Genomic DNA, 23,708 nt, shown 5'->3' with positions numbered 1-23,708 from the left:
GGACAGAATATTCACCACAGAAGAGATCCAAAAGGCCGAGAAACACATGAAGAAATGCTCCAAGTCTCTGATTGTCAGAGAAATGCAAATAAAGACAACAATGAGATATCACTTCACTCCTGTGAGAATTTCACACATCAGAAAAGGTAACAGCAGCAAATGCCGGAGAGGGTGTGGGGTCAAAGGAACCCTCCTGCACTGCTGGTGAGAATGTCAATTGGTCCAACCACTGTGGAGAACAGTCTGGAGAACTCTCAGAAGGCTAGAAATGGACCTACCCTATGACCCTGCAATTCCTCTCCTGGGGATATATCCTAAGGAACCCAACACATCCATCCCAAAAGATCTGTGTACACATATGTTCTTGGAAGCACAATTTGTAATAGCCAAAACCTGGAAACAACCCAGGTGTCCAACAACAGATGAGTGGCTGAGCAAGTTGTGGTATATATACACAATGGAATACTACTCAGCTATAAAAAATGGTTACTTCACCGTTTTCAGCAGATCTTGGATGGACCTTGAAAAATTCATGCTAAGTGAAATAAGTCAGAAACAGAAGAATGAATATGGGATGATCTCACTCTCAGGCAGAAGTTGAAAAACAAGATCAGAAACGAAAACACAAGTAGAACCTGAAATGTAATTGGCATATCGCACCAAAGTAAAAGACTCTGGGGTGGGTGAGTGGGGAGAATACAGGTCCATGAAGGATGATAAATGACATAGTGGGGGTTGTATTGTTAAATGGGAAACTGGGGATTGTTATGCATGTACAACTATTGTATTTACTGTTGAATGTAAAACATAAATTCCCCAATAAAGAAATAAATTTAAAAAAAAGAATTTTTGAATAGATTATTCTGTGTGACAGATCATTTTTTTCTTCTGTATATGTAGCTGGACTATATTTCGTTTTTTATTCTTTATTTTATTTATTTATTGAGTAGAGACAGCCAGAAATAAAGAGGGAAGGAGGTGATAGAGAGACAGAGAGACACCTTCAGCCCTGCTTCATCACTACGAAGCTTTTCCTCTGCAGGTGGGGACTGGGGACTTGAACCCAGGTCCTGTGAATTGTAACATGTGCACTCAACCAGGTGCACCACCACCCAGTCCCACTACATTTTTTTTCTTCCTTCCTTCCTTCCTTCCTTTCTTTCTCTCTCTCTTTCTTTCTTTCTTTCTTTCTTTCTTTCTTTCTTTCTTTCTTTCTTTCTTTTTTCTTACCAGAACACTGCTCAACTCTGACAGGGGATTGAAAGCCCCACTACATTTCTATAATGCCTAAGTGTCTGGTTTCAGACCTAAATTCATCCTAACTATCCATTCTAACAGTAGTTGGGTGATAGTTTTCTAAATCCTGAAGTAAAATATAATTTATTTATGTTAACACAAGGTGAAATAAGAAGATAAATGAACAAGGATGAAGACAGTGTCTTGGAAACAACATTTTCCAGACTGTTAGAGATAAATCAACATTGTTCTTTGCTAAATTATTTAATCTTTTTAATTTAGTTTCCCATTTAGGAAACAAAATAGAAAGGATACTTCAGTGCTCTACAAGTCTGCAATTTTTATCTCCCTGATTTTCCTTTCACAGTTCAATATTTAATACTAAGGAAGATGGATAAAAGGTCAGGGGCATGCACAGAACATTAAATTTTTTAATTAGCAGTCAAAGTGGATATAAAGAAATGAGCTCTGATAATTACAGAGTAAAGTAGCAGCTTATCTACAACATTAGTACATGTTGAAGGCCAACATTTCACTTTTAAAAATAACTATGAAACACTGCTGAACCAAGTGGTAAACATTTTTAAACTTATTTTAGATTACAGAAATTAATATTGGTATATGAATACAAATGTAAATGTAAACATCTAATGAATATTCCATCTAAGCAAGTCAGGTGGCATCATGATTTGGCTACTCAAAGCTCTAAAAATTAACATTTATTGTTTTGTGCTAAGTAGCTCATAGAAGTTACCTTTTCTGCAGGACTAATTTGTATCCTTCTAGTAATGTTCCCTCAGTGGCCTTGACTCTGATTGGATGACCAATAGCTAGGCAGCCCTGAGTTACCGCTTTGCTCAGGATCATTCCAGTCTTCCAATGAATAGAGAGGGGAGAGAAAGGTCTAAATAAGTTAAAAGAACCAGAAAATTCAACAATGTGTCACAAATAGTGAGGTCATTATGCCTGGATAACCCTGGATATTAACAGTTGCTGAAAGTGAAACACTACCCACAACTTAGCAGTCAGTGAGCCCTGCTCAGATTCAGTGATCTTCTGTCCAACAAGGGTGGCATTTTACAGTTCAGCGCAAAATAAAACAGACCTTGATATCTTCATTTGTCCTTTTTTTTTTTCTGTGCATATTTCACAGTGCAATGATTTGGGGTCCATCACGTGTCACTTGTTATAGTTATAACTACAGAGCTTACTTGAAATATGTATGCACAGAAAAAAAAAAGTGCAGTGAACTGAAAAGATTGAAACAAATCTTTAACCTCCAATACCAATTTAAAGTTCTACTCTGGATCTAAATACCACAGGTTAAATATTTTAAGATGGTTTGTGAACCACTTTTGTTTTAGATGTTAGAATTATTACTATTAAGTCATAAACAAAGCTCAATTTAGCAGGAGCTAGTAATTTAATAGACTCTCCATGTTAAAAACAGATTTAAAAAAATATCTTTTTAAAATTTTTTATATTTATTTTCCCCTTTTGTTGCCCTTGTTTTTTATTGTTGTTATAGTTATTATTTTGTTGTTATTGATGTCATTGTTGGATAGGACAAAGAGAAATGGAGAGAAAGACACCTGCAGACCTGCTTCACTGCCTGTGAAGTGGCTCCCCTGAAGGTGGGGAGCCGGAGGCTCAAACCGGGATCCTTTAGCCGGTCCTTCCGCGGGTCCTTGCGCTTTGCGACACATGTGCTTAACTCACTAAGCTACCACCCAATTCCCTAAAAAAAAATCTTATGTGGCCACCTTCTGTCTCTGTGTATGAAAGAAACACTACTTCAAAGAACCTTTGCATCTTAATTTCTCTACATTATCTATTTTTAACTCTTAGAAAGTCAGACAGTTCACTTCCTAACAAAGTCCCAAAACCTAGAAATAGACCAGGTCCCATGAGATAGATCATATGTTCACATGTATCCATAAAAAAAAATAAAGAAAAAAGAAAGACAAAATAGCTAAAGGCAACTCAAATTGAACTTGAGAAAATAGTTTCAACTTCAAATACACCCCAAACTAAATAGTGACAAATAGTGTGATTTAGCACTAGTGAAAGTGCTAAGCAGCAAAATAGTCTGTGGTAAGAAAACAGCAACACAGGAAGGGTAGGTACAAACTGTACCGTATTTTTTTAAAGACATAATTATGTGATAGCAATTCCAAAACATATTTCAATAGTAAAAGAGAGGGGGGAGTTTTATGGTCTTGATTTAAATCATGTCCAATATTTACTGTGAAACTTAAGAAATAGTTCATATATATATATATGGATTAGGTATTATTCACATTTTATACTCAGGATACTCGTTTTAAAACTGTCCTTTAAAAGCCATATGCAATTGTTATGATGCTATCCACCAGATTCCATAGAGAGCAAGAATGAAAACTAAGAAGTGGAAGTAAATAACTTTCAAACAAATTATATGAATATGATGAGTCTTTAGATTATGGATGAACTCTATGGTATTTTTCAATTCTCTCTAAGCACATTTCAGAGTAAACTAGCTCATGTGGGGTCTACAGAAGTCCTCTACACTGGGAGAAGTAGCACTAGTCACAGTCAACATTCTATCATGCTTTCTCTTACTAGGAGTTGGGATGAATCAGTGTGCAGGGGAAATCACTCAGAGAGAGCAGATACTTTGGGGTACCTTCGTGATCAGCCATACACTGGATGCAGACAACAGTGTCAACCGTGTTATCTGCCGTTGGTGGCTCACTTCACTAGAGGAATTTCGCTTTTCCATGGAAACACAGGGATGAAGGACAATATTAGGATCCACCTATATCATGAGAAGTAAGCATTTTTAAATTATAACCTGAAAGGCAACTTTCCTCAACATAATTACCCAAAATAAGTTATCTTACAACACACTGTTTCTGATTGAATTCTTTTTGGTTAGTGCAACTTAATCAATGCTTGTTGAGCACCAGCTCTGACATGCAAGGTCCTGGACTCAATATTGTGGGATTCTCTATAATATTTTTCCTGCTTAAGGAACTGGATAGTTGTGTACCTGGTTAAGTCCATGTATTACCATGCATAAGGACCAAGGTTCAAGCCCCTCGTCCCTACCTGCAGGGGGAAAAACCTCACAAATGGTGAAGCAGTGCTACAGGCCTCTCTCTCTCTCGCTCTCTCTCTTTCTCTCTCTCTCTCTCTCCTCTCTCTCCCCCTCTCTCTCTCTCACTCTCTCTCTGTTCTATCAATTAAAGTTTAAATTAAAAAATTTCTGATCTAAAGAAACTTACAACAATAGAGGCAATTCCACAAACCAACAAAGTTCATACACACAAATACACAATTTCATATCAAACTGGTTATGGATGATTGGTCCTAAATATGTTATGAATTGTAAACTTATTTCTATTGTAGCAACAAAATAATAGAGACTCTTGAGTGAAGTAACAACTGAATCGGGTCTTGAAGGATTTTTAAGTTTCATATAAATAATAAAGAACATATATTTTTTACATAAAGGCAAGGAAGAATAATCAGCATATGTTAAGACTTGTTGGGGCTGTGGCAAGTAAATTTGCAGAAAAAAGTCAAGTGTAAGATTGTAGAGTTAGGTGTCAGTGGTGAGTCAGTGGGGAATCAGTGAAAGCTTCCCAGTATAAGGGACTGGATTACAGCAAATTTTAGTATTGTTGATCTAGAAGGGTAGACATAAGGAATTGAGAATGGCAAGCAGGGAAAACAGCTGGGAGTCTGTACAATTAATTCCTCAGAATTAAACTTGATGGGGTGAGATTTTCAGTGATAGTGGTGAGGAGATAGGAGAGTACCAACAGAGAAGATGCTATCTGCGTCTAATATGTTCACAGTCATTACTTACCTTCTAACTTTTTTTTACCTAAACTTTATTGTCAAATTAATAAGCATTTATATAAATTATAAAACTTGTACCACTTCATAATTATTGAATTTTATTTCCTAACTTCCATAGTCATTTTCCCTGAGTTATCATGTACTTTCAGTTACCAATAACTATTTGTATTGATCATGGAAATATTCCAGTTTGTTTTAAATCCAATAAATGGTGTTGCATCAATAACTTTAATTAGTTGCTAATAATAAAGATGTACCCTAAACCTATTACTAGATATTTTCTGAGTAGCAAATTTTCAAAACACAAAAAGTGATAATTTTAAATGAAATAGTTTACCAAAAAAAAGATCAGCTAATAATAAAAGCTTTTAACACACATTTGGTGATTATTCTATAATGGGAAGTAGCCACTTCTCAAAAAAAGAAAATGTCATATAACTCTTCTATGTGAAAAATGAAATATAAAGAATACAGCAACCCCACCACATAAGCAGATTTGCCTTACAGGTCTTCCATTATATATTCCCCAGTCAGACAGCAGTGACTGAATTCTGGAGGGGAATCCCCTATGGTTTCTGAACAATGATAAACTATATTCTACTAATCCATCCTCCACAGGACTCAGCATTTAAAGCAGCACTCTTACTCAACCTCCTAACTCTAAGTTGTCATCACACTCACAACTCCCTTCTGCAACTGGGAAGAAGATTGTTTTGACTGGAATTAGTCAGACAGAAGAACTGTACTGCCAACTGCTTCTTTGTACAGCACCTGCTGCCAGCGCCTAAATTCTTGTTATCTCCACAACATGGTTTAATCTTTTAACAGTTGGCTTATTGGTGAAAAGCAAAGGGGCCCTTTGTGTCTGTCTTGGGTTGGCACCCAGTATTAACATCATGCTGTTCTTCAAGAGATATTTTGCTAGACAGTTCCCAAGTGATTCTACATAGAATAGACAATGCCAGGCTACTAACTCAGCTTCACTTCGTGTTACTGAAAGAAAAATATCCTGCCAAGTCTGGGGGTCTGTTACACTTAAAAGGAACAATGTCTATGAAATTTCTCTGTGTGCTCACACCATCTTTTGATTTAATCTGATAATTCAGCTTTATATTAAAGATCTATGAAGGTGGATGAGATTAAAACAATCTGGAAATTGGAATTTGGGGGGTGGGTGCTCTAACAATTTACAATATAATATGGTGGCTAACTCTTCCAGCTGAGCAAGAACACATGCAGGAGAGTGTATATAAAAATAGCTATGTTGAGACACTTTCTCTAAAAGCATCCCATTATATATGCCATTTTAAAAACCACAAGTCCCATTGAAAATAAAAACAGAAATTCTGTTTTATTCTTCTACATACCTATATATCCATAGCTCCTTTTAAATATATGCATGATTTTGCTTGTCTGAATAAAATATAATGGCACAGAAATTACCTCATGACACCAGAAGAATCTCCATGGATGGTAGACCAGTGTTATAGTATCTCTTATGTTTATTTGTATGTCTGTGTTTCTCTCTGTGTCTCTGTGTCTCCGTGTGTGTGTGTGTGTGTGTGTGTGTGTGTGTGTGTGTGTGTGTGTGTGTGTGAAAAATAATTTTAAAAATTCACATCAAAAGTGGTAAAACTGTGCAATCACAAGACAAGTGCTAAAAGATAAAGACCCATAGTTTCATACACTTGCTAGGATAAATAAAACCTTTGTTCTCATTTCCTTTTTCCATAGTTATATTTCTATTTGAAGTGGAATAGATTTCTGTGCAAATTAAAATAAAAGTAAGAAAAACTTGGACATTCTCTTACATGTTTAATGAAATCAAAATATGAGACAATGAAAATTTTTGAAAGGAGAATGTTGAACACAACCTCCATTCTAAATAAACTGTTTTACTTTGCTACAAGCGAATAGTATGTGATTTTCATTTTTGATAGTGAATTTGAACCCAAGTTAAAATTTTTGATGTGCAAATTAAAATCAAAACTGTAATAAATGTTATATAATCTTTTTTTGTGATGCTGATATTCACTCTTACTGCTTGCATTTTCTAAATCTATAGTTGATCAACCCTCATGTCAAGGATATGGAACTGAAAATAATTATAAGCATAAAATACCCATGATCACATAATTATGTAATCAAACAAAGCAAAATATCAAAGATTCAGACATACTATTACATAATAACTCTCAATTACTTATCTGAAAATAAGAAAGGGGGCAGCTGGGGAAACAGTATAATGGTCAAGCAAAATACCTCCATGTTGGATGTCCCAGGTTCAATCCTGGGCACCACCATAAGCCAGAGCTAAACATGTGCTGGTAAAAATTTAATTTAATTTAATTTAATTGAAACTTGGAATATTACATAAAGTCTTATTCTAATGTTAGTCAATCCAAAATCTTAAATTCTCCCCAGAATAATTAATTGTAAAAAATTATCTCAATAACTTCCAAAGATTATAAAAGCACTGGTTTCCTTTTATTATACTTCTTTGTGACATATAGAATAATGCATTCTGCTATCTTGCATAACTATTGAATTAATCAGTTTACTTGCAATAAATATGCCATACTTTTAATAATGTAACTTGGTGCTTTTTTATTTCATTTTGTTTGCTGTTTCCACACCAGAATTTGTAACAGATGTCCTTCTGATGACTGACTATACCAACAGACTATAATCAATATGTTTTCTTTTCATTTTAGCAGAATATATGACCTTTCAATCAACAGGGTTCATATGTCTGCTGTATTTTCCCATAACAAAGCATAACTCAAATTATTCTTCTCATTAATTTTATTCTATATTAACTACTCTGAAGTTTACATCTTCAGAGTAACATATAATTTTATTGCCCTTAAAAAGAGGCAAAATCTAAAGTTGTTACAATTTTAAGTTGAGAGATGTACTTGTCAAATTGATAATAGATTCGAAATATTTTTTGAAAGTGGATAAAAGAGCAACAGGTTGTAATTTTCAGTGCTATGTCCATTTTCTACACTACTAATATAGAGTATATGTTCCAAATTTTTCTCGATAGGAGAGGTTTAACTTGTCGATAAGAGATTTAAAAGAATAATCAGGTATTGTACACTGATATCGCTATCTCAAGCCAATTTTAAAAGGTATGCATCAAAAATATTGGATTTTGTCTCCTTTTTCCCTACCCCTGTTATAATCCTCTTTAGTGTTTTCTTTACAATGACCATCAAAACTCTACAATAAAATTATCGATAGATACTTATCACCTCGGTCTGAAGCATTGTTTAAAAGTACTCCTTTTCAGGTTATTACATCACTGCCTCCAATGCACTAATGGCATATATATATATATATATATATATATATATGTTCTGAACAAATTTCAAGGGTTTCATAGCCAACAGAGGGAAACTTTTCTTTGAAAGGTTGATATTTCTGTCAGTGTATCAAACCTTTTTTTTTTTCTTTTCTTATATAACTACTTTGGTTGTATTAAAATTATATTCAAAACCAATTTCTTCTTTAAAAACACAATAGTATACCGACTTTTTAAAAATCTTTTTTAATATTTATTTATTTATTCCCTTTTGTTGCCCCCATTGCTCTATTGTTGTAGTTATTATTGTTGCTGTCGTTGTTAGATAGGACAGAGAGAAATGGAGAGAGGAGGGGAAGACAGAGAGGGAGAGAGAAAGATAGACACCTGAAGACCTGCTTCACCGCCTGTGAAGCGACTCCCCTGCAGGTGGGGAGCTGGGGGCTCGAACCGGGATCCTTACGCCGGTCCTTGTGTTTTGTGCCACCTGCGTTTAATCCACTGCGCTATCACCCAACTCCCAGTATACTGACTTTTATTTAAGATTCGTCTTTTATGACCTAGATGTCAGACCAGAAACAATCAAATACTTAGAGGAAAACATTGGTAAAACACTTTCCCACCTACACCTCAAGGACATCTTTGATGAATCAAACCCAATTGCAAGGAAGACTAAATCAGAAACAAACCAATGGGACTACATCAAATTGAAAAGCTTCTGCACATCCAAAGAAACTATTAAACAAACAAAGAGACCCCTCACAGAATGGGAGAAGATCTTCACATGCCAGACATCAGACAAGAAACTAATCACCAAAATATATAAAGAGCTCAGCAAACTTAGCACCAAAAAAGCAAATGACCCCATCCAAAAATGGGCAGAGGATATGAACAAAACATTCACCTCAGAGGAGATCCAAAAGGCTGACAAACACATGAAAAACTGCTCTAGGTCACTGATTGTCAGAGAAATGCAAATTAAGACAACACTAAGATACCACCTCACTCCTGTAAGAATGGCATACATCAAAAAGGATAGCAGCAACAAATGCTGGAGGGGTTGTGGGGACAGAGGAACCCTTTTACATTGCTGGTGTGAATGTAAATTGGTCCAGCCTCTGTGGAGAGCAGTCTGGAAAACTCTCAGAAGGCTAGACATGGACCTTCCATATGATCCAGTAATTCCTCTCCTGGGGTTATAGCCCAAGGACTCCATAACACCAACCAAAAAGAGGTGTGTACTCCTATGTTCATAGCAGCACAATTCATAATAGCTAAAACCTGGAAGCAACCCAGGTGCCCAACAACAGATGAGTGGCTGAGAAAGCTGTGGCATATATACACAATGGAATACTATGCAGCTATCAAGAACAATGAACCCACCTTCGGGGACCCATATTGGACAGAGCTAGAAGGAATTATGTTAAGTCAGCTAAGTCAGAAAGATAAAGATGAGTTGAGTAAGAAGATCTGAAAGGGAAACTAAAAGCAGGACCTGATCAAACTGTAAGTAGGGCACCAAAGTAAAAAACCCTGTGGTGAGGGGTAGACATGCAGCTTCCTGGGACAGTGGGGGGTGGGAGTGGGTGGAAGTGATGGGTCACAGTCTTTTGGTGGTGGGAATGGTGTTTATGTACACTCCTAGTAAAATGTAGTCATATAAATCACTAGTTAATTAATACGAGAGGGGGAAAATTAATTGTATGTCTCAAAGTTTTTCAAAACACAAACTGAATCTTTTCAATATATAGGCTGTGTAATTGATATGCAGACTCTCTCAAAAGCCTAGACCAAGTAGATCAGAAGCAACCAATAGCACAACTATATACAAGATACTGGGTACTGAACAGCAAACCCTAACAAAAGGACTTTTCAAAGTTAACCCAATTACCAAATAATGTGATGATAACATTAACTATCGATTGTCTTTTTGAACCCTAAGACAGCAGGAACCTCACATCTCCACTATAGAGCCTCTACTTCCCCCAGTCCTGAAACCCTTGGATAGGGCCCACTTTCCCGTATGCCTCTCCCAATCCATATCAATCCATATCAAATAATATTGCATCTGCAAATCACAACCTAACCAACACAATGATTGCCACCTCAACATGCTTCACTTCAGACTGTGTCCAGAGACTTCACGTGTGGAATGACAACCCTTCAGCTTCACTACTCAGGTGAGACCTTTCCTTTCATAGTATACTTTAATTCATTCACAGGTGGATCACTTTCTAACAAAGTCCCAAAATCTAGATATAGACCAGGTTCCAGGAGATAGAGCATATGTTCACACGTATCCATAAACTACTGCAAAATATATACCTGAAAGCAGAAGTACACTAGAGTTTGCAGTGAGTACCCCCCTCACACTTCCTCTCCACTATTCCAAGCTTTGGGTCCATGATTGCTCAACAATTTGTTTGGCTTCGTATGTTAACTCTCTTTTCAGTCACCAGGTTCCAGATGTCATCAGGATGCCGGCCAGGCTTCCCTAGACTGAAGACCCCACCAATGTGTCCTGGAGCTCCGCCTCCCCAGAGACTCACCCTACTAGGGAAAGAGAGAGGCAGACTGGGAGTATGGACTGACCAGTCAATGCCCATGTTCAGCAGGGAAGCAATTACAGAAGCCAGACCTTCTACCTTCTGCAACCCACAATGACCCTGGGTCCATGCTCCCAGAGGGATGGAAAATGGGAAAGCTATCAGGGGAGGGGGTGGGATATGGAGATTGTGTGGTGGGAATTGTGTGGAGTTGTACCCCTCCTACCCTATGGTTTTGTTAATTAATCCTTTCTTAAATAAATAAAAAAACAGAAAAAAAAATATGTCTTTTATAAATTTTAATCCCTTAGGCCATTCAGTGAACTGTCAATTACTATTGTCTTATTTCCAACATTAGAAACTATAATTACATTTTAAAGAACTTTGTCATAAAGTCAAAGAAAGAGATATCTTTTGGGTTATTTTCCTCTGATAGCTCTTTGATGCACATTTATTTTCAATATATAACCTGCTTCTATTGAATGATTGAATTAGCTACATTTTACCTTGTTTATCTAACTCTAATCATCTACATATTACAAGAGACAAGGATGATCAGGGTGCTCTCTGTACTCTAGAATTTCCAATCTAGAATGGAAGGTGAAGTAATTATCTAAATTGTTTTCTTTGCAAAGGATCAAATCAAATTTTGTCTCTACTTTAATATTTTCAACAACTCCTTATTTTCTACAGAATAGTATCAATAGTCTTTAACATCAAATTATGACATATTGTGACACCCCAAATTCTTATAATCTATTATTCTCCTTATTCCACAATGTAGACAAGAAATGCCCAAATTTAAGTACTTGTTAACTATGAATCATGAAAAAATTTAAAAAGGAGGATGAGGAGCTGAAAGAAGAGGAGGAGTGGAGGATGAGGAGAATGAGAAGATAGTGATGAAGAAGAACAAGGAGGAGGAGAAGGAAAGGAAGAGAAACAGGGTTTAGTTCCATCTCATTACAGGTGGTAAAAAAAATGGGGGTACTAAAGTCAGAAGCATCATACCTGGTATGAGATGGTAAAGAAGTAAAAACTATCTCATAAAGCAACCACAAATTAGATAAATCTAGGATAATGAAGATGGCTCTGGCATGTATTTATTGAATACTAAAGATATTCCAGGCACCATGCCAGGATATGGCATAATCATGATGAAGGAGGCTGGGACTTGATGGGTGACAAAGATGGAGAGTTTGAATTCCAAAGAGATCCACATGACATAATAATAGAAATCATGGAGTGTGATTTCAGAAAACAGTAAATGAGCAATATGACTTGGCTAAAATGCAAAGGACACATTAAAGAACAATGAAACTTTTTAAATTTTTTATTTTATTTATTATTGGATAAAGACAGAGAAATTGAGGGGGGAAGAGAGAGAGAGAGAGATACCTGCAGCTCTGCTTCATCACTTGTAAAGCTTTCCTTCTGCAAGTGGGGACCAGGGACTTGAACCCAGGTCCTTACACACTGGTGCTTAACCAGGTGCATCACCACCTGGCCCCCAAAAAATGAACCTTAAAAGATATACTATAGCTACATTTTTAAAAATCAACCACACAAAGCATGTCTAAGAAAAAAGATATGGAGATATCATACTTCACAACTTCAGTTTATACTACAAATGAATAATAATTCAACAGCATGGTACTAGAATAAAAATGGACACTTAGATCAATGGAGTGGAATCAAGAGCCCAGAAATGATCCCATACATATACATCATCTAGTATATGACAAAGGAGTTGAAACCAGTCAGTGGGGCCAAGAAGGTCTCTTCAACAAATCGTGCTGGGGAAACTGGACAGCCACATGTACAAAATGAAAACTAGGCCACCACCTAACACTATACACCAAAATCAAATCAAAATGGATTAAAGATCTGGATATTAGACAGAAACTCTAAAATTTATAGAAGAAAATATTGGTGAAGCTTTACAACATCTCTACTTCAAAGATGTATTTGGGCACAGGAAATGAAAACAAAAGTAAATAAATGGGGTTACATGAAACTAAAAAGCTTCTATACACTGAAAACAAACCACACAAGGATAACCAGGCAACCCAGTAAACGGGAGAAGATATTTGTACATCACACATCTGACAAGCGACTGACACCAAGCATTTATACAGGATTGGTACAGATCTACATATAAAGTAAAAAATAACCCAACAAAAAAGTGAGCCAAAGAACTGAAAATTTTTCTAAAGAAGAGATACGCACGACTTACAGACATATAAGGAAATATTCCACTTCATTTATCATTAGATAAATGCAAATTAAAACTACACTGAGACCCCATCTCACATCTCAGACAGTGTGAAATGAGAGTTGTTGGTGAGGTTGTGGAGAAAAAAGGGAACTCTGTTTCACTGCTGGTGGGAATGCAAATTGATGCAGCCCCTTTGGAAGACTGCAAGGAGAGTCTTTCAACAAATAAAAATAAACTGCTTTAAGATCTCTCAATACCACTCTGGCACTCAATCAAAATACAGCCCAAGCACTAATTCAAAGAGACATGGGCATACCTATGTTCATAGCTGTATTATCCACAATAGCCAAAGACTGGAAGCAGACTAACCACCCACTAACAAGTGATTGGCAAAACAAGTTATATTCCACTGAATACTACTCTGCAGTCAAAAAAAGATGATATAGTATGTTTTGGGACAAAATAGATGAAACGGGCAGTGATTCTGCATAGCAAAATAAGAGATGAAAGATAGGGAAGGGGGGGCACACCTGGTTCAGCACACATTACAGTGCACAAAGACCTGGGTCCAAGCTCTTGGTCCCCATTTGCAGGGGGAAAGCTTCACAAGGGGTGAAGCAGAGCTGCAGGTGTCTCTCTGTCTCCTTTCCTCTCTACCTCCTCCTTCCCTCTCTACCTCCTCCTCCCCTCTCAATTTCTTTTTGTCTCTACCTAATAATAAATTAATTAAATTTTTAAATAGAGAGATGGAAGACAACTACTGGATGATTTCACTTATATCTGCAATCTAGAGAAATGATACTTATGAATCTTGAAAACAACTTTTAAAAGAAAAACAGAAGCAAGAAAACTGTTTCTAAGATTTGTGAGAATTTGAGGCTGGGGCAGGCAGTGGTGCACCAAATTAAGTGTGCATAGTACTAAGATTTGTGAGAACCAAAGTTGTTATCTTTGGGAGGGAGGTTAAGAGGGTGAGTATACAGAACTTTGGTGGTGGGTTTGGTGTGGGACTATATATACACTGTAATCTTATAATCTTGTAACACACTATTAATCACAAGTGACAAATAGAAAATTAACATAAAAGTCAACTACAAAACATGTACTTTATACTTGCAACATTTTGAGTTAACCTGCTTTTATGGTGGTGGTGTTGGGGGCTGAACTGGAAAACTTATTGCCTCAGGCATGAAAGTTATTTTGCATAACCATTATATTACCCTCCTCCACCCAGATATAATATTTACCTCCTAAATATTCTCAATTTAGTGGAGGAAAAAAGACACAAAAGTAAATGGCAATGGTAAAATATAAACTCTATATACAATTGTCAGACGATGCAAAGAAACTCTGCAAACACAAAATACTTTGAGATTAATTCTCTCTAGAGAACCTGAGAAGTCCATGAAGTAAAAGGAAATGGCATAAAGCTTTACAAGACAAGGAATGGCAAAATTTGGGACAGGAACAACACAAGCAATGACACAAGTATACCAAAGTGTGAAGCATGTTTATCAGCCCTTATTGTAGTGTAGGGTAGAGAAAAGGCAAGAAGAGAAGTTGATTAAACTGTTAAATCTAGCTCGGGGAGGGGAGAGGTTGAGGGAAATCATATAGATCAAAGAAAGAGGAAAGTCTGGAGCCTCGGGAGGTAACTACTAAGCATACAAGATGTCTGATCAGGAAAATAATGTGTGTCTCTCCCTCTCTCTGTCTCTCTCTGTCTCTCTCTCTCTCTCTCTCTCTCACACACACACACACACACACACACACACACACACACACACACACACACACACACAAACACCAAAAAAGGAATGCGAAGAGAATCAGAACTATGATAAATCCTAATGTTAAGTGAAGATGAACTATAAGAGACATTAAATCTTAGTGCACCACTCAATTTGTTCTTGTATCTTGAATTTGTTTTAAAAAGGTCAGGAGTAAGAATGATTATTTAATTCCTCTTTATAATGTTTAGATATACATGCTGCTTGAAGCAACTAATATCTTTGGCATAGACTTTGATGTAATAGATTCAATAGGCAATATGGAGAAATTTTAGTTTTTCTTTATAGATAAAAACAGAGAAGCACGAAAAGAGACCACAACACCTAAGCTCCCTCTACATGGTAGTGGCTGGGGTTGAACCTAGGTCATACAGATAACAAAGCATTGCACTATTCAAGTAAGCTATTTTGCCAGGCCAGCATGGAGAATTTTTGGATTCTGAAGTCAAGAATATATACAGACCGTAGGTCAGATGGATGGGGTAAACAGTTAATGATATTTGTATATTTTCCTCATGTTTGAGAGCCCTAATCCAGCTTTCTAGCCCTATTCTCAACTCTGACACCATCTTTCCAGACATTTTCAGTTTATCTGCATGTTAGCTATCAGGCTCAGGCGAAAATTACTAAAGTCACAGGCACCTTGGAACATACCTAAAATGGACTTCCTAACTTTTTCCCACATGAATACCCCTAGTTTCATCTGCTCTATAGCTACCTTTGGGTATTAAGCAATTTGCCCTGCTTTATATCTCACTGACTTCCAACCATCAAGTTGCAGGGGCTATTATGATATCCTGATTTCTTTAGGCAGATGTCTTCACCAATATATCCTGAAGTCTCACCCTTCCAGAGCCCTAGCTCACTAGGGAAAGATAGAAAGAGGCTGGGGGTTGGGGCCAAGAGGTGGTGTACCTGGTCTACCACACATGTTATAATGTGCAAGGACCTGGGTTCAAGCCCCCAGTCCCCACCTGCAGGGGGAAGCTTCACAAGTGGTGAAGCAGTGCTGCAGGTGTCTCTCTATCTCTCTCCCTCTCTATCTCTTCCTACCTTCTCCATTTCTGGCTGTCTCTATCCAATAAATAAAGATAATAATAAAAAATTAAAAAGAAAGAAAGAAACAGGCCGGGGGTATGGATCAACCTGCCAACATCCACGTCCAGCAGAGAAGCAAAGGCCAGACCTTCTACTTTCTGCACACCATAAAGAATTTTTGTCCATATTCCCAGAGGGATAAAGAATAGGGAAGCTTCCAGTAAAGCGAATGGAACACAGAACTCTGGCAGTGGGAACTGTGTGGAACTGTACCCCTGTTATCTTACAAACTTGTTAATCATTATTAAATCACTAATAAATGTTTTTAAGCAGGTTGGGTGTGTGTCCTTTGTATTGCCTCTTGGTAATAAAGGGCTCAGGCACAAAGATTTGTTTTCTTGGGTATCTCTATATCTGTGTTTTGATTTCATGAATTCAAAAACTAAACCTTAAGCAGTTGAAATTAATAACCACCCAACAGTTTCACAGTTTAGAAAAGGAAAAAAAAAAAGTATCGCTTCTATGGAGACATATTTAAATACCTTCCATAGCACAACTGGAGAAAAATCTTCTCTTCTAACAAAACAAATATCTAGGCAGGCATTTATAAACAGACTTTCTAGATAGGATTAAGTTATCTTGAACTGAGCTTTTCTAGAGAACTAGCTTTACACTGGCCTATTCGGTAAATAGATCAGGTCCTAAAGTGCTGTGACATAACAGAGATCTTAAAGACATTTTTAAACTACTCCAATTTATTAACACCACTACTTACAAAAAAAACTGTTAAGCAAGAGTACTAAAATGACATAATTTAGGTAGAAACTCTATATCAGAGTTCAATTTTAAAGCACTTAACTATTTAATCAGAACTAAAAAGTACTTGCCTAAGTATTGTAAAAAAATTTAAATTTTAATATATTTCACAAATATTCAAATACAATTTACTGACAGAGTTCCTGACACCTCAAATACATTGCATTTAATACTATAAGTAATTCTAACCTTGTTTTGTAGGAAATGGTTCTCCAAGTCCACCTTTTCAAATTGATCAGGCATCTGCTGACTGGTACAGTTGAAATTAACTGAAAATCCCTTACAAACTTCCCAACTAAGAAAAGTAAGAATATTTAATTTTTTAATTACTGTTTCTATTATAAGGCATAATCATAAATACATTCATTAATATTTTACTAGTAAAATAAATCAAGTATCTTACATTCTTAAAAATGATAGACAAAACAGCACACAGTCTATAATCTCTTTAAACAGAAATATATAAAGTGCCTTGGTTTTATATGTGGGAAAGGTAGGGTTTTTAAATTTGGAACTATTTGTAATACTTAGGGAGTCTGTGTCAAATTAATCATTAATAGAACAAAGGAATGAAAAGAGCTTAACAGAATTATTCATAATAGAGACCATTATCATTGTTAATTTGCATTTAGAATACTTTGGATTATGAATAAAGATATTTTAACACTTATAATTAAGAGAGTCTTAAAAGACTATCTACTCAAGTAAGTGTCTGGACAAACTAGACTGGGGAAGTTGGGCTTTATTCTTAGTCACAGAAATCACTTATTTTAAAAATGAGCTAACCTTCAACAAAAAGATTACTTGGTTCAATATTGTTAAGACACACCACACAGTACACTATTCAACAAAAAACCAGTTCTGGGACTGGTAGCAGTATAGAAAAAAAATTCAATGAAATCTAAAAATAAAGTAAATTATCAAATTAGTTGTTCAATAATAGCAATTTCACATTTTCATACTAGAAACCTACATAAAATTCTAATACGCTCAGTTGAATAATATTCATTGCACTTGGAAAATAAAGTTAAAAGGTGATCCGGGATGTGGTACAGTGATAAAGCTTTGGACTCTCAAGTATTGGGTCCCGAGTTCGATCCCTGGCAGCACACATGCCAGAGTGATGTCTGGTTATTTCTGTCTCTCCTGTCTTTCTCATAAATAAATAAAATCTTTAAAAATAAAAGAAAAGAAAGTTAAAAGGTACATAAATTTAAAGTATAAACCCCTACTTAAAAATTAAAGATAAAGAGTCTAGGCAAAACAAACACTTTGGGGAGAGATTATTGCACACAGAATAGATTGTCTCATAAATGGGAAATGATTATTAAAATTATGAGGTATTTTATATTTAAAATGGAAAAGGAATAAGATAGCCCAGTCCAGATTTTGCATAGAAAGTGAGGGCAGCTATTAGGGTTCAGAGATGCTATTTAACTGACCACAAAGGGAGACCAAATGTTTTTCTCCCCAGGCATATTTAGTAATAAATTAAGACTAGCTAGACTAAGCAAACTCATCAGTCTTTTTATCGCTCTAGATGTGCCTTCTATTTCAACCTTCTTGCCTGTATATTAAAGGAAGTTGTAATTTGTTATTAAATGTTAAAGCTAGTACCTAGCCATTCAGGAGTGGCATATCTCTATGAGACCTTTTTGTAAACAAAATGTCATGAAGACATATAGTACCATTAATTTTGGGGAACTTTAAATATTCCAGTTCCCAAACAAAAGCAAAATGTGTTTTGTACATCATGCCTCTTGTCATAAAAGTGAAAAAAAAAAAACCTTTGGATTTTTTTAGTTATTTATTTATTAATGCATGAGAAAGAGGAAGAGAGAGGTAGCAAACCAGAGTATCACTCTGGTATGTGCACTGCTGGGGACTAAAGTCATGATCTCATGCTTTCAAGTTCAGCACTTGTCCACTGTGCCATCTCTCCGGCTAGTGTGAGTCTGCATGAAAGTCATGTGGTATGACATGAACATTTAAATTGCTGGGGGAAATTTGTATCAATATCTTATGATTCCTATATTGTCACTAGTCTGTGTGAAATATTTTGCAGTTTAAGTTGAATTAATTCAAGTTAAGAAAAAGAAAGAAAAAAAACTCAGAGGTTGAGAGGTAGTTCATCTGGTAGAGAGTACACTTTACCATACACAAGGACCCAGGTTTGAATCACTAGCACTGCATGGGAGACTATATAAGGCACCAAGAAAATCTCAATGAATGATGAAGCGGTGCGGTGGTGTCTCTCCTCTTTCTGTCTCTCTTTGTTCCCCACTGTCCCTCCCTATTTAACATTAAAAGAGAAAAAAGGCCAAAGACAGCAAAGGAATTATGCATGTTCAAGGCCCTAGCACACATAAAAAATTCAGTTTCCTGGTCACACTAGTCACATTCAAGTGTGCAATAGTCACAAGATATAGTTCTATCATCAAAAAACACTCTACTTCTAACCCTAGTTCTTTTAATACTGTCCCACCAAGTTTCCAGCAGATTGTTTTTTTTTTTGCATTCAATTTACCTATATCAAGTAAAGTGTTTAATTTTAAGCACTCATATGTAGAAACATAGTATTGATTATTTAACTATTTCTTTTTTTAAATTTTTTTATTTATAAAAAAGGAAAAATTGACTAAACCATAGGATAAGAAGCATACAACTCCACACAATTCCCACCACCAGAACTCTGTATCCCATACCCTTCCCTGATAGCTTTCCTATTCATTAACCCTCTGGGTGTATGGACCCAAGGTCACTATGGGATGCAGAAGGTGGAAGGTCTGGCTTCTGGAATTGCTTCCCTGCTGAACATGGGTGTTGACTGGTCGATCCATACTCCCAGCCTGCCTCTCTCTTTCCCTAGTAGGATGGGGCTCTGGGGAATCGGGGCTCCAGGACACATTGGTGGGATTGTCTGTCCAGGGAAGTCTGTTCGGCATCCTGCTAGCATCTGGTACCTGGTGACTCAAAAGAGAGTTAACATACAAAGCCAAACAAATTGTTAAACAATCATGAACCTAAAGGCTGGAATAGTGCAGATGATGAGTTGGGGGGGGGGGGGTCCTCCATTTTATAGATAGCTAGTAGGCATATTTTAGTTATATTCCAAAGGACCTGTGACTATACTAGTTTTTTTTTTTTTTTTTTCCTGAGCCTGAAATCTGATATGCAGGTGGATCCAAGTTATTGTCTGGGGAGATGATGTCATGACTGGAAAAAAGGATCAGAAACTGGATCAGGGAAGAGAGTAGCTCCCTAATATGGGGAAGGGGTGTAAATATTGTTGACTGTAAATCCCATCAATTTGATGTGATCTGGGGCCCATGTTGAGCTTAAGAGCCTGTGTGACCTCTGCATCCCTGTTGATCTGAGCTCACATTCTGTGGTCATGAGTAGGAACATTCCAAGCTGCCCCAATATCAACCCATCTTCCTCAGGTGTAGCTTAGAGTATGTTGTCCATCTTCCCTTCAGAGGATGGGACATTCTCTACCATTGTTGATCCAAGTTGAGGGCAAGGTCCTGTGGGGGCCCACAAAGGGGTCTATTGTGTTGTTCCTGAGAGAAATGTCCAGTAACAATAGAGAGAGGGATTTATTCGAGGTCTAGGTCCATCATGACTATTTGGGATACCTCAGCATGCCTGACTTCAGACTGTGTCCAGAGACGTCAGGCATGGAATGTCAACCCTTCACCCTCATTACTCAGGTGAGACTTTTCCTTTCATAGTATTCTCTAATTCCATTCCAGGAGGTTCACTTCCTAACAAAATCCCAAAACCTAGATATAGACCAGGTCCCGTAACATAGAGCATATGTTCACATGTATCCATAAATTAGGGCAAAATATATACTTGAAAGCAAGGATATATAAGTATTTCTTTTTCAAACTATCAATTTAGAAGCACCCACTATGAAATACTGGTTTACAGTCAACAATATTTATACACCTTTCCTATATTTGGGAGCTACCCTGATCCAGCTTTCTAGCCCTTTTTCCAGCCATGACATCATCTTTCCAGACAATAACTTGGGTCCACCTGCATATCAGAGGTCAGACTTAGGAAAAAACTAGTATAGTCATGGGCCCTTTGGAATATAACTAAAATAGGCCTACTAGCTATCTTCAAAACAAAGACCGCAAATTTTCATCTGCAATATTCCAGCCTTTAGGTTCATGATTAGTCAACAATTTGTTTGGCTTTATACCTTTACTCTTTTTTTTACCAGGTTCCAGATGCTACCATGATACCAACCGGACTTCCCTGGGCAGACTACCCCACCAATGTGTCATGGAGCCCGGCTTCCCCAGAGCCCTGTCCCACTAAGGAAAGAGAGAGAGAGAGGCTGGGAGTATGGATCAACCTGCCAATGCCCATGTTCAGCGGGGAAGTAATTACAGAAGGCAGACCTTCCACCTTCTGCACCCCATAATGACCCTGGGTTCATAGTCCCAGATGGACAAAGAATAGGAAAGCTATCAAGGGAGGGGATGGGATACGAAGTTCTGATGGTAGGAATTGTGTGGAGTGGTACTCCTCTTATCCTATGGTTTTTGTCAGTGTTTCCTTTTTATAAATATATAAGTTAAAATTTAAAAATATTTATATTTCAAACAAAAATTGTTACTTCTATAAAGTCAAAACTAATAATGCTTATTGCCCTATGCAATGAGAAGTCTTAAGCAGTAGCTCACTATATCAAGAAATAAATCAATAAATATTTGCTTATTTAGCATGAACATTGTCAAAGAATATTTTTAAATGTTCAGTCTTTCATGCAGGTAAATCCTGTTTTAAGTAATTTAAATTACTTTAGACAAACAAATATTAATTTACTTATCACATCCAGGTAGTAGAACAGCATTAGGATCCAAGACGGTTTTATATGCAACTGTAATACTGCCTCTGGCAAATGCAGTCACTTGGTTAAAGGTCAAGCACAAAATGGGATTTAGTGGAGATCTTAAAAAAAAAAAAAGAAGGAAAAAAATTAATGCTATCTGGAAAATTATTGCTATCTGGAAAATATGTAAACAGTGAGATCTGATCAGAAGTAAACAATGAAGCCCATAATATCTGTGCAAAATAAAACCCAGAAATAATAACTTCTTCATATATTGCACTAGTATTGGAATTATATAGTGATACCTAAAATGAACACTAAGATATATGCTTTATTGATTCAAGGTGTTGAAAATGTATTTTTAACATATGCTGTTCATAAACATAATTTAAGAATAAAATCAATGTATTTAATTGAGAAAAACAACCAATTGATATTCAGATAATGTTCACTTTAATGTGTAACTTCAAACATTTTTGGAACTACCAACTAAGTGAGCACTTCGTATTTACTACAACTATTTCTGTGAGTTCACTAAAAGTCATGCTAATTTTAATTAGCTTAATTTATTTGTTTTGGGTTAATTTCATTATTTGGAAATTAAAATCAAATGAAAACTGATAAAAAGAAAACCACCATATCAACAAACAAACAAAAAAAAACAGATTTTTCTAGAATAGTAACAAAGATTTTTCTATTTATCTTTAGAATTATAAGACTCAATCATATCACCTATATAGTAGTATTGTTAAAATATTTAAACTGAACCTAAGAATAAGATAACAGATGAAAATCCAAAGTGTGGACCATTCTGCAAGAAAAGTGTCTAGAGTTTCAAAGAAATAATAGTTATGAAAAATAAAACAAAAGTTCTGGATATATTCTAAATTAAAGAAAATGAAGGCAATACATCAAGCTCATTTGGATACTGAACTACCACAAACTCCAAAGCACATTCTTGGTCATTTGAATATAGATTGTATATTATATGATATCACGCTTTTGTTACCTTATTAGATGTTATTATGTGGTAACACAGAAGAATATTCTATTCTTCAGTTATGTGACCTGAAACATTTTGTAGTAAAACTTTAATAATTAGTTGTAACTAATTTTCAAGCTGTTCAAAAGAACAACAACAACAAAAAAAAAAGAACTGAGAGGTAAAACAAATATAATATACATTTAAAGTGTTGAATCTAGATGAAAGATATATAATCTTCATTGTACTATTCTTTCCTGTTTTTAGATTCAATTTTTTCAAACTAAAAACTTGGAGGATAATTAAAGAACTCAAAATTAAAGCAGACACTGAAAAAAATATATCTTTTACAAATGAGTAACTTACCTTCCTTATCCACGTGGTAGAATGATGACACATGTTAGAATTACACCCTGAAAATGATTATTATTTATATAGTAATATTGCACATTTCCTCACTATATATTAAACTAAATAGAAATAACATTTTACATTAAAAAATACGTAGAAGCTCCAATAGTAAGAAAATTCTATAATGGCTCCTTCGTGCATCACAATGAATTAAAATCCAGACAAAATTGCATTGTCTTATTAAAATAAAAATAAAGTAAAACAAATACATATATCAATTCATCCTATTACAATCCTTGGTTTATTTTATAACATTATATTACTTAGCATTTTATCACTATTCTACAAATATGCCCCAATTAGGAAGGAACCAATGTTTGAGCTTATTAAAATATTGCATCAAAGCAACATCATTAAGACATCAGAATTATCCAGTCATTGCTCTCATTTTAACAGTGATATTAAGAAGAACTAGTAATGACACACATTTTATTAAAGCCTTTCCTTGTAATTGCAAGAGTTTGCTAAATTATTCAGTTTGCCACTTTAAAATTCCTCACTGTTTTTATTATTGTAAACACAATTCTCAGAATTCAATTAAATTAATCATATTTGGAAATTTGCCTATGAAGAAAAGCTTGTTCATTACATATATTTTAATTAAACAGTGTAAAGAAATCATTAACCATTTTAATTTTACTCTTCTGGGTCAGATGAAATAAAATTTTA

At 35.8% G+C, this 23,708-nt stretch overlaps 1 protein-coding gene across 1 annotated transcript in view; it reads right to left on the bottom strand.

Moving 5' to 3' along the window:
* LOC103126329 (doublecortin domain-containing protein 1) overlaps positions 1 to 21,956 on the bottom strand; it is a 295,249-nt gene extending 273,293 nt beyond the window's left edge. The window contains exons 1-4 of the mRNA XM_060176649.1: positions 21,640 to 21,956; positions 16,987 to 17,092; positions 3,902 to 4,033; positions 1,991 to 2,109 (exon numbers count right to left, since the gene is read on the bottom strand). Of these exons, the coding sequence (XP_060032632.1) occupies positions 1,991 to 2,109; positions 3,902 to 4,033; positions 16,987 to 17,092; positions 21,640 to 21,917 (635 nt within the window). The 5' untranslated portion in view covers positions 21,918 to 21,956. The remainder of the gene's footprint in view (positions 1 to 1,990; positions 2,110 to 3,901; positions 4,034 to 16,986; positions 17,093 to 21,639) is intronic.
* Positions 21,957 to 23,708: the final 1,752 nt, after the last annotated feature.

This window comes from Erinaceus europaeus, chromosome 17 (assembly GCF_950295315.1).
Source record: "Erinaceus europaeus chromosome 17, mEriEur2.1, whole genome shotgun sequence".
NCBI classification, from domain to species: Eukaryota; Metazoa; Chordata; class Mammalia; order Eulipotyphla; family Erinaceidae; genus Erinaceus; species Erinaceus europaeus.
This window is presented reverse-complemented; position numbering and strand designations above follow the sequence as displayed.